The sequence below is a fragment of the Colobus angolensis genome, unplaced genomic scaffold (assembly GCF_000951035.1).
Source record: "Colobus angolensis palliatus isolate OR3802 unplaced genomic scaffold, Cang.pa_1.0 Scaffold201, whole genome shotgun sequence".
In the NCBI taxonomy this organism is placed as follows: Eukaryota; Metazoa; Chordata; class Mammalia; order Primates; family Cercopithecidae; genus Colobus; species Colobus angolensis.
The window spans coordinates 4,869,469-4,882,122 of NW_012115167.1; the positions used below are offsets into that span (position 1 = coordinate 4,869,469).

The 12,654-nt window shown below is 37.3% G+C and overlaps 1 protein-coding gene across 1 annotated transcript in view; it reads left to right on the forward strand.

The window, feature by feature from the left end:
- Positions 1-11,607, forward strand: part of PEX13 (peroxisomal biogenesis factor 13) — a 34,926-nt gene extending 23,319 nt beyond the window's left edge. Inside the window, exons 3-4 of the mRNA XM_011941822.1 lie at positions 5,617-5,742; positions 8,351-11,607. Of these exons, the coding sequence (XP_011797212.1) occupies positions 5,617-5,742; positions 8,351-8,649 (425 nt within the window). The 3' untranslated portion in view covers positions 8,650-11,607. The remainder of the gene's footprint in view (positions 1-5,616; positions 5,743-8,350) is intronic.
- The last annotated feature ends 1,047 nt before the right edge of the window (positions 11,608-12,654 follow it).

Here is a 12,654-nt window from a genome sequence, read left to right on the forward strand (position 1 = left end):
CAGTTAGAGTGACGATCATTAAAAAGTCAGGAAACAACAGATGCTGGAGAGGATGTGGAGAAATAGGAACACTTTTACACTGTTGGTGGGAGTGTAAATTAGTTCAATCATTGTGGAAGACAATGTGGCAATTCCTCTAGTTATTTTCTATAACTAGAAATACCGTTTGACCCAGTGATCCCATTACTGGGTATATACCCAAAGGATTATAAATCATGCTACTATAAAGACACATGCACATGTGTGTTTATTGTGGCACTGTTCACAATAGCAAAGGCTTGGAACCAACCCAGATGTCCATCAATGATAGACTGGATTAAGAAAATGTGGCACATATATGCCATGGAATACTATGCAGCCATAAAAAAGGATGAGTTCATGTCCTTTGCAGGGATGTGAATGAAGCTGGTAACCGTCATTCTCAGCAGACTATCACAAGGACAGAAAACCAAACAGCGCATATTCTCACTCATAGGTGGGAGTTGAAAAATGAGAACACATGGACACAGGGCAGGGAGCATCACACACCAGGGCCTGTTGGGGGATGGGGGAGCTTGGGGAGTGATAGCATTAGGAGAAGTACCTAATGTAAATGACAAGTTGATGGGTGCAGCAAACCAACATGGCACATGTATACCTCTGTAACAAACCTGCACATTGTGCACATGTACCTGAGAACTTAAAGTATTAAAATATATATGTATATACACACACACCTTTTTGGTAAGAATGGTTTTTAGGTTGAGCTAGGGCAGAAGAGACCAGTCAGGAGAGTCAAACAGCCATTACCTTAATTCAAGTGAGAAATGATGGTGGCTTGGCTCAGCATGGCAGTGACATGGGTCCTGAGATAGAGTCAGATTGGGGTTACTCACACCTGTAATCCCAACACTGGGAGGCTGAGGCCTGCAGATCGCTTGAGCCTGGCAAATCACTTGAGCCCAGAAGTTTAAGGTCAGCCTGCACAGCGTAGGGAAAACCTATCTACAACAATTACAAAAATTATCTGGGTGTGGAGGTGCATGCCTGTAGTCCCAGTTACTTGGGAGGGTGGCTTGAGTCCTGGAGGTTGAGCCTGAAATGAGCTGAGATTGTACCACTGTACTCCAGTTTAGGTGACACAGCAAGACTTCGTCTCAAATAAATGGAAGAACTAATGTAAGTGAATGATACTACTATCATAGAACGACAAAAGAAGACAGAATAAGATGGAAATCAGGAAGAACAGAAGTAGAACCATATTATTGCTGCATTATGGAGGAAGGGTGGAAGGATGATGAATGATGTAAGGTTCTACAATAAGATCAAGAACTGAGAAAAGATTATTAGATCTGGCAACTGGAAATCATCACGCTCCAGGAAGTAGTTTTGGTAGTGAGAAGACAAACTGCAGAGGATAAAGGGTAAATAAAGTCAGAAGTGAAAAAGAAAAGATTAGCAGTGAATGGAAGGAGGGAGGAAAAGAATGGCCAAATAGAGTGATCAAGTTGTTGTGGTGGGTGATTGTCAGTTTTTTGTTTTGCTTTGTCTTTTCAGAAGTGAGGAGATCTGAGAATGTTGTTAGGCTAAAAGAAAGGAGTCAGCAGAGAAGGAGCAGTTATAAATAAGGGAAAGATAGGAGTTAAATGATGAGGAAGCTCCTATAGGAAGTAAGAGAGGGTGTGATCTTACGGAACCTGGCAGGTAAAAAGGAAGGACAGTTTTTTATCTGAGTCAAAAGGAGAGGAAATCGGTAATGATACAAAGAGATTTTTGAGGAGAAGCAAAACTGAGGTCCTATTACTTTAGCTGCTTAGAGCAGGGATTGGCAAACCATGTCCTGTGGGCCAAATCTGGCCTGCTCCTATTTTTGTACAGCTTACAAGCTAAAAATGGTTTTTATATTTTTCAGTTGTTGGAAAATTAAAAGATTGTTTTAAAAATTGAAATAATTTGTGATGGGAAAATAATATAGAATTCAAATTTCATTAATAAAGTTATATTGGAGCACAACCAAACTTATTTTCATACATATTGTTATGGCTGCTTTTCCACTGTAACAGCAGAATTGAATAGTTTGCACAGAGACTGTATGTGAAATTCCGATGACTTCACTTCTGCCCACTACAAATTTCAGTAACTGAGTTATAACTTGATAGCATGATGAGTAATATATACATTGTTAAACCACGGTGTTTTTTTTGTGTGTGTGAAATTACAAATGCATACATGGCACACAAGAAAAAAGTGTACTTTGAGTGTCATGCTTTCAAGGCACAGTATAGTATGAATTTTTCTGTTATTGAATTAGATGGTAAAGAACTATATTTATTATACAGTGACACTATAGCTATGTTACATGGCTATACTACAAATCAACATTACCAGATTGAGCACTCTTCACAGAAAATCAACAGTCAAAAAATTAGAAAATTTAAAATGGAATTCTCATCGCAGCAGAATTTCCTCATCAAAATAAAAATAAAATAAAATGAGGCTGCAACCAAAATAAGTTCCTGAGAGGTTCATATGTTACCCAGGCAAGGAAACCTGTTTACTCATGGTAATTGCAACAGCCAAAAAAATATGTCCAGAGTAAGTAGACTTGTTTAAGTTTATTAGCTTCTCAGTGAGAACAGTTTCTTGAAGAGTTGATGACATTTTGAGCAACATGGTCAACTTAAAATAAGACAAATGATTTGAATGTTTTTCCTTGGCTCATCATGACCCAATGGATATGAATACTTGCTAAATTTGTTGGCTAAATGTTATCATCATGGAAGTGAGTTCATTATCTTGAGAGTGAGTTTGTTATACAAGCCAGTTCGGCCCTCTTACTCTCTTGCATGCACTGTCTTGCCATGTGATTCCTCCTGCCATGTTACGACACAACAAGAAGGCCCTTAACAAATGTCCCTTGATCTCGGATTTCCTAGTCCTCAAAACTGTGAGCAAATAAACTTTTATTGTTTACAAATTACCCAGTCTATAGTATTCTGTTAAAGTAGCATAAAACAAAGACAGGCCAGGTGCGGTGACTCACGCCTGTAATCCTAGCACTTTGGGAGGCCGAGGCAGGCAGATCATGAGGTCAGGAGATCAACCACATCCTGGCTAACATGGTGAAACCCTGTCTCTACTAAAATAAAAAAAAGACAGTACCGCTTAGTTGTTTGAGACGTCAATGATGAATTGGAAATGACTGAAGAATTAGCCTCTGTGAATAGTCATGGTTCAACTACAGATAAGAACATTTTCTAAGAAGGTGAAAACACTGATTCTGTACAACCTGAATCTGCTAAGATGTGTTGCACCTGATAATGGTGAAAAATATAGGTGGAGCAGGAAAAGGCCTAGTTGGACAAAAGTTAAACTTTTGCAAATACAGGTTATTCATCAGCAGGTACATTGCAGAAAATATTTGAATTTATCATGTGTTACTGAACTGGTAGTGTCGAGGTAAAGTTTATTCACTCTTGTGACATATCATTGTCAGTTTTGTGAATTTTTGTCAGATATAGAAGCTGAAGATCCCGACTTGCCCTACCGCATGGTAATTCAATGGCAGAACAAGGCTTAAGTTTTTTTTTTTTTGAGATTGAGGCCAAGAATGAAATTTTTCTGAACATAACACCTTTTCAGCTATTGTTATTAAACCCATTCAGCTTTGGAAATCACCTTTTACTGCAGACTTAGTTAAATTCTGAGTTCTTTTTTGAGACAGGGTCTTGCTTTGTCAGCCAGGCTGGAGTGCAGTAGTAGCATGATCATAGCTCACTGCAACCTCATACTCCTGGGCTCACATGATTCTCCCACCTCAGCTTCCCAGGTAGCTAGTACTAGTAGTACACACCACCACACCTGGCTAATTTATTTATTTATTGTGGAGACGAGACCCCACTGTGTTGCTCAGTCTGGTCTTGAACTCCTGGCCTCAAGAAATCCTGCCTCAGCCTCCCAAAGTGCTGAGTGAGATTACAGACATGAACCACCATGTCCAGCCCAGACTTAGTTATATTCTTTGTTGTTTTCTTTTTGAGACAGGGCCTCACTCAGTTGCTGGAGTGCAGTAGTGCGGTCTCAGCTCACTGCAACCTCTGCCTCCCAGGTTCAAGCGATTCAAGCTGAGACTACAGGGTCGTGCCACCACATCTGGCTAATTTTGTTTACTTTTTTGTAGAAACAAGGTTTCCCTATGTTGCCCACGTTGGTCTTGAACTCCTGGACTCATGCAATTCCCTGTCTCAGCCTCTCAAAGTACTGAAATTACAGGCATGAGCCACCATGCCTAGCTGACTTGTTTATATTCTTTTTGTTTGAGATGGAGTTTCGCTCTTGTTGCACAGGCTGGAGTGCAATGGCACGCTCTCGGCTCACCACAACCTCCGCCTCCTGGGTTCAAGCGATTCTCCTGCCTCAGCGTCCCGAGTAGCTGGGATTACAGGCATGTGCCACCATGCCCGGCTAATTTTGTATTTTTAGTAGAGACAGGGTGTCTCCATGTTAGTCAGGTTGGTCTCAAACTCCCGACCTCAGGTGATCCACCTGCCTCGGCCTCCCAAAGTGCTGAGATTACAGGCATGAACCACCGTGCCTGGCCTATATTCTTAAGTAATTCAAACTGAAACCACAAAGCAGAACAGTGCTTATATGCAAAACTTAGGCTGGAGTAAAGTTTTGACGACACCTAATATAGTTTGACTCACAAGTGATGTCACACTGCTTCATATACCTCTCAGACCATCAGAAGTTAACACAAGCAGTATCTCCATTCCCATGCAAGTTGGCAGCAGATACATTTTCCAAGCTTAAGCTAATACAATGCCAGAGCATTTTTTGGACCTCCATGCAAGCACAAAAGAAATTTCCATATTTCAAAATCCATTTAACTATGCGATTGAGGAACTTTCACTTAATCTTCATTTGGAAGTGATTAATCTGCAATGTAATAACATGGTAAAAGGCAAATATCAAGAGAAGAATTTAACAGAATTATATTCTGGCCTGTTACTCTCCCAACTAATAAATATGCTCAATTAAAACCACATACTCATAGACTGATATTAGGATTTGACCTTACCTATAGGTGTGAAAAGGCATTTTCAAAAATGCAGTACCTCAAATTTTATTACAAATTAGAATTAGCAAATGAATATTTATAATTGAATTCCAATTAAGTGAAATATCCTTCCCCCAAAATATTTCATTCTTCTAAGTAACTTCCAAATAGACCTGTATTACAAAAAAGGAACATGGTTATTGTGTTTTTAATCTTGTCAATAAATTTATGGAAATTTTGTTTCCTCTTTTTATATAAGTGATGGCACAATATCCTGTTTTGCCTCTTGGCTTTCAAAGTCTAAAATATTTACTCTCTGACCCTTTGCAGAAAAAATTTGCCAACCCCTGCCTCACGGTAAGGGAGCTGGAGATTGGAGCTTAAAGAAAGGAAAAAGTTCGTAATAGGTATCTCTAGTAGATCTGTTGTTGATTTAACATGGTATTCATTATAGATTTTACTTGGGAGGGGAGGACTTTTCTCTTGGCAAATTTATGCAGTTTGCAAACCATAGGGCGTGAAATATCTGCATTTTTCTTTTGTAAATTTTATTAACCTAATTTTAATTTGGCTTATAGACAGCATCAACTGGGCAAGTGGTGAGGATGACCATGTAGTCGCCAGAGCAGAATATGATTTTGCTGCCGTATCTGAAGAAGAAATTTCTTTCCGGGCTGGTGATATGCTAAACTTAGCTCTCAAAGGTAATAAACTATGAATAAATTGGAATTATCTGTAAATTTTGATATTCATAAATGCAGTATTAAAAACTACAACAAACGATCTTGTTCGTTGTTAGTTAACTTAGATATAGTTACTAGAACTTCTTTTTCATGTCAATTTAGAGCTTCCAAATCTGGAGGAGTCAGGAAGAAATGCCCCAGCAGCTATTCTAATAGTATTTCACTGAGATAAGGAAAGACTTTGTTTATATAGGCTTTTCTAAACTCAAAATACTTGAATTTCAAACTGTTAATCCCCACACAAAAATGTGATGTCAGTAACTAAACATAACACATCTAATAAAGCGCAAAGAAATTATCTAGCATCAGCTAAGCATTACTGGTAGTCCTTGATTACTGGGACTGGTGTTGCTTCTTTATTACTTCAGTAGTGTTTACCTCAGAAATTTCATCATGAGTATTTTAGGAAATATTGTCATGAAGTATTATAGAACCCCAGCAAGAAATTTAATACACATCTCGGGTTTATTTTTGGACCAAGTCACTGATACTTTTTAACGACTCTAGGCAAAATGACCTTTTCCTTCACCTTTCCTAAGTAATGATTATCAGGATTTTTATGGATTTTTTTTTATATGTGTGTTTGTGGGGATTCAAGTTTATTGCAAAAAGTGATGTTTTGTTGCTAAAGGTATTAGTAACAATAACATATTATTTATTGAGTACTTACTATATACAAAGTACTATATTTTACATATTTCATTTAACCCTTACAATAATACTGTGAAGTGGTACTATTATTATCCTGTCCTTGTTTTACACTTGAAGAAACTGAAACTCAGAATAAGAAAATTGTCCAGTGTCACAAAGCCAAGGTGCAATAGAGCTGGACTATGAATCTAGGTTTGTCTAACTTGAGACCTTGTGCTTTTAACAAATCTGGCTGTTTTTTCATGGAAGGATCTATTAATGGAAACTTCACCTTTTTTTGGCTTTGGTCATTCTATGCAGGGAAGAAATACCTTCAATGTTCATTACTATGCAAATAGTTGAAATCATTACTATGTAAATAATTGAAAATTTGGGATGAGATTACTAAATCTTTGCCTCATCCCTATTACAAAAATCCTAGACTTAAGTGAGGTGCAGTGGTGTGCGCCTATAGTCCCACCTACTCAAGAAGCTGAGGCAGGAGGATCACTTGAGACCAGGAGTTTGAGGCTGTAGTACACTGTAATCACACCTGTGGAATAGCACCACTGCACTCCATCCTGGGCAATGTCTCAAGAAAAAAATAAAATACAAACCTCTAGAGTTTTAGGTGTTCTATTCATATTTTTCTTTTTTTTTTTTTGTTGCCCGGGCTGGAGTGCAGTGGCACCATCTCGGCTCACTGCAACCTCCGCCTCCCAGGTTCAAGCGATTCTCCTGCCTCAGCCTCCTGAGTAGCTGGGACTACAGGCACACGCCGCCACACCCAGCTAGTTTTTGTATTTTTAGTAGAGACAGGCTTTCACCATGTTGGTCAGGCTGGTCTTGAACTCCTGACCTTGTGATTCGCCCACCTCAGCCTCCCAGAGTGCTGGAATTACAGATGTGTACCACCACGCCTGGCCTATTCATATTTTTCTTATAGGGAAAATAGCAATTTACTATTTTGGGTTTCAAACGAGTGATTTTTTAAAGATTTATTGTTAGAGACAGGAACAACACAGATAATTTTCATTAGGGGTCATGTGGTTTCTTTCAGTTACTTAATAACCCTTCAGAAAAATTTTATATTTCATTCTTCAGTGAATAGTACCTCTTAACACTAGCTTGCTTCTTGGCTTTCCTCCATTGCTCAAGAAAAGTGTGTTTGGGCATTTGGAACAAAATCAGTCATAGACATGGTAAATTTGTTTTTTTCTATTATTATAGAGCATTAAACATTAAAAAGTCTTACATTGTGCCTAAATTATAATGTTGAACTAAAATTGTAACAGTTAAGCAGCTTTTTAAAGATATAGGTAAGATAGGAAAATACCATAGAATATTGAATACATTAAATAATCTTCCTTCCTTTAAGCTTAGAATATTGCCTTTATTTATCATACGGCTAGAAATAACAGAGGTCTTCAATTTTTTGCCCATCTTGGATTGAAATTAATACTCACTATCTTCAGGATTGTGTATCACAATCACATGAAATGAATTTTATATTTTTGCCAAAAATAGGCTAAGAAAGCTGAGTGTGTAAAGGTATATCTTTTCTATACTTATTCCTAACTTACGCAGTTGAGAAGGAATGAGATACTCATTTCTTAGACTCCAATTTAAAATATGAAAGACATTGTTTTCAGTTTTGAGAGAACTAAATCTCCTTACTCTATGAATGGACCAACTGATACAAACTGTATGTTCTTCAAGGTAGAAGGAAATATTTAGTAAGTATAAAATAAAAATAGAAGAATGGACCCTAGAACTGGTAAGCCTACTCAGCATTTGATTTTGAATATATATGCATGTACTATTTGTTATCTGCTATGTAAGCATAACAGATTTTCGTGAATATGATACTTTACCATTAATATTCTGTTGGACCTCCAAAGTATATTGTAATTACAAGACTGTCTTTTTTTTCCATCAGAACAACAACCCAAAGTGCGTGGTTGGCTTCTGGCTAGTCTTGATGGCCAAACAACAGGACTTATACCTGCAAATTATGTCAAAATTCTTGGTAAAAGAAAAGGTAGGAAAACGGTGAAATCAAGTAAAATTTCCAAGCAACAACCATCTTTTACCAACCCAACACTAACTAAAGGAGCCACGGTTGCTGATTCTTTGGATGAACAGGAAGCTGCCTTTGAATCTGTTTTTGTTGAAACTAGTAAGGTTCCAGTTACACCTGATTCCACTGGGAAAGATGGAGAAAAGCAAGATCTTTGATATCTTTCATGTTTGCTTGCAGTTGAACAATAGAGTACTTTTAAAAATTATTTCTCATTAAGAAATGAATGTACAATCCAATGAAAACATTTGTTATTGGCTATTTCAGGTGTTTTGCTGCTAGAAATTATTAAAGTTACACACTAGTATGTTGGTCTGGTGACCTGGTTACATTTTATTACACATATTATTGGACCATAAGGACATTTGTTTCACCTAGATTTTAAGATTATGGAGACTGCTGTCATTTTCATCTTACTTAGATCTCTAGGTTTATTGGAAGAGTAAGATTGATGAACTATAACATGCACAGTTTGGTACAGTAGGGATCATTAATACTTTTAAAAGTTCTAAATTAATTGACTTGGAATCCTTAGAAATGGAGTGATAACGTATCAGTATGAGAACAGGCAAAAGGTAAATTTTTTTTTTACAATTTTAAGTAATCTCAACAATAAAATTTTCTGATCTGTATTATATCCAGTGTTGGGTTTATATTTTCACCCACAAACAACTGACACTACTATCTTTTACTGTATTTTTAAAAATTTATCTTGAAAAGGTCACCCAGAAGCATTCTGAAGGAGATGGTTCTAGAATGATAGAGTATGTAGCCCTAATAGTTTTCCCTCCTAGCAAAAAGTCTGAAATTTATCTTTCCTACAAACTATTCCATTTCTTCTAAGGATCACTTAATTATTTATCTGTTTAAGCGGGGCGTGGTGGCTCACGCCTGTAATCCCAGCACTTTGGGAGGCCGAGGTGGGCAGATCACCTGAGGTTGGGAGTTCGAGACCACCCTGACCAACATGGAGAAACCCCATCTTTACTAAAAATACAAAATTAGCCAGGTGTGGTGGCACATCCCTGTAATCCCAGCTACTCAGGAGGCTGAGGCAGGAGAATCACTTGAACCCAAGAGGCAGAGGTTACAGTGAGCCGAAGATCTCGCCATTACACTCCAGCCTGGACAATAAGAGAGAAACCCCATCTCAAAAAAAAAAAAAATTATTTATCTCTTTAAAATATGACTAGTTTTCATACTGGGTGAATCAGAAGTATATGAAAGGTATGCTTTCTTTTCCTACAACAAATACTAGAGTTCTTTTGAGTTTGCACTTAATGATATAATCAGTTATAATAGTAATTTTTAATCTTTTCATAGATTTTTTGCTTCTACCTTGTGTGATTTTTTTTAATTCCATATTTAGGATGCTCTGTAAATATTGAAAATGTGTCACATTGGATACATTTCTCTTTTAGGTTGAATTTTTACTACTGTGACTTATGTATAGTCTTAGTGCTCAATTGCCATTTAGAATATGATCATCCTCACGCCTGTAATCTCAGCACTTGGGGAGGCCAAGGCGGGCGGATCATCTGCGGTCAGGAATTTGAGACCAGCCTGGCCAACACAGTGAAACCCTGTCTCTACTAAAAATACAAAAGTTAGCTGGGCACAGTGGCGTGCACCTGTAGTCCCAGCTACTCAGGAGGCTGAGGCAGGAGAATCACTTGAACCCAGGAGGCAGAGGTTGCAGGGAGCTGAGATCACGCCACTGCACTCCAGCATGGGGGATAGAGCAAGACCGTCTCAAAACAAAACAAAAACAAAAACAAAAGAATATGATAGTGCTATTTGACATGTTTTTTGGTTTATAATGATTTTAAATGCAGTTAACTTTCAGTACACTGAATATTTCCCCAGAAAATTGGAAACTTCATATACTTGCTATGAACATACTACAGAGTAATACTATCAGGAATACAGATGTATAAGAATACATTTATAGATATTGTTGAAAACTGTTTGATAAAAATTGTGATTTAGTATGTTTTTCTTTTCCTTTTTTTTTTTTTTATTTGAGACAGAGTCTTACTCTGTCCCCCAGGCTGGAGTCCAATGGCACAATATCAGCTCACTGCAAGTTCCGCCTCCCAGGTTCACGCTATTCTCCTGCCTCAGCCTCCCCAGTAGCTGGGACTACAGGCGCCCGCCACTACGCCCGGCTAATTTTTTTTGTATCTTTAGTAGAGACGGGGTTTCACCATGTTAGCCAATATGGTCTCCATCTCCTGAACTGGTGATCCACCCACCTCAGCCTCCCAAAGTGCTGGGATTACAGGCGTGAGCCACCACACCTGGCGGTTTAGTATTTTTTTTCTAATAGACTATGTTCAACAAGTAAGTAATTCGCGAATAGTTCAGACTGAAACATACAGGAACCAAGTACATACCCAGCATACAAGAACTTTACTAAAGGCTTCTTGGAAAGCCCTTTTTTGAAATGACGGTATCATAAGTAACATACCTTTTAAAACAGAAATCTTGACCCAGTGTAGAAAAATAAATACTTTATAGTAAAACGTATTTATCTTTGGCCAATTTTGCAACACCCAGGTATTAGCCTTGAAGTTGAAGAGATAAGATTTCTTGTGTATTATTTTTCATTTGTGTTCTACAATTAAAGGTTCTGCTTTGATTTGTTAGATAATTTATAGAAATTTTGTTCTCAAAACAAATTTTTGATAAAACAGATTATTAAATTTGGGATTGAGATGTCTAAATTGAATGCTAGAAGTAAAGTAGAAGTGACCACTATTAAAGATGTATAGGGAGAAGAGTATAGCACAAAGTGATAAAACAGTGGCACTTTTGTAAGGGTGTTTATTGTTTGGTTAAGTCTGCTAAATTATAGTATGCATTATCTGGTGACTATTTGTGTCTGAAAATTCCTTTTGTATTAAAATTCTGGAGAAGGAATTGAGGACTAGAATAAAGAGAAATTTTGTAACCTTTTTTATCATGACAGTTTTAGAATAACTTTTTTAGCTGAGATAAATGTTCAAGGCTCCAATATTATTTTTAGGAACTTATTTAAGGAGTGCTACTTTACAGAAATTGCTAACACACCGTAACATTTTTAATTAAATAAAATATAAGTTACAATAATAAAACATGTTTCTCTTAATTTTTCTGATTATATTTTATGAGTTCAGAAAGGAAATGGTAACAGAACTATACATTTTCATGTTTTAACATTTTATGTACGTACTTGATTCAATCTGTCATAATTACACATTACTTGAACACAGCTATCCTTTATCTTGTGCTTTCTTTAATAGAAAAATGAACAGAAACTGAATGCAGTTAAATTTTTATTTTTAGTAGGTTGTGAAGTTACTTTTATGGAGAAATAAAAATATGTGAAACTTGATTGACTTTTTCTTTAAGATAAATTGTTAATGCTTTCGCAGGATTAGAATTAATATGAAGTCTCTTTTTAACATTATTGTATATATTACCTATTGCAAACATGTCTGTTCTATTTCTTTGTGATTTAAAGAAAAACAGGCCAGGCATGGTAGCTCACACCTATAATCCCAGCACTTTGGGAGGCTAAGGTGGGTGGATCACAAGGTCAGGAGTTCGAGTCCAGCCTAGCCAATATGATGAAACCCTTTTCTCTACTAAAAATACAAAAAGTAGCCAGGCATGGTGGTGGGTGCCTGTAGTCCCAGCTACTTGGGAGGCTGCGGCAGGAAAATTGCTTGAACCCGGGACGCAGAGATTGCAGTGAGCCGAGATCACGCCACTGTACTCCAGTCTGTGCTACACAGCGAGACTCTAACTAAAAAGAAAAAAAAAAGACAAATAATACATTTATATAGAATTACCCACAGGTGTGTTAAATAAAAAGACTTCATACCTAGATTTTGGGGGATCTAGATTCTAGTTTAGACATCACTGCTTACTATAAGATTTAAGTCCCATTATTTGTTTTTCAGTTTCCTAATTTATAACAATAGGTATAGCTGCTACACCTGCCTCACATGAAAGTGCTTTTTTTTTTTTACTTTAGTTTCAGTTTTTCTTCTGAGATGGGTTTTGCTCTTGTCGCCCAGGATAGAGTGCAGTGGTGAGATCTCGGCTCACTGCAACCCCCGCCTCCTGGGTTCAAGCAATTCTTCTGCTTCAGCTTACCTAGTACCTGGGATTACAGG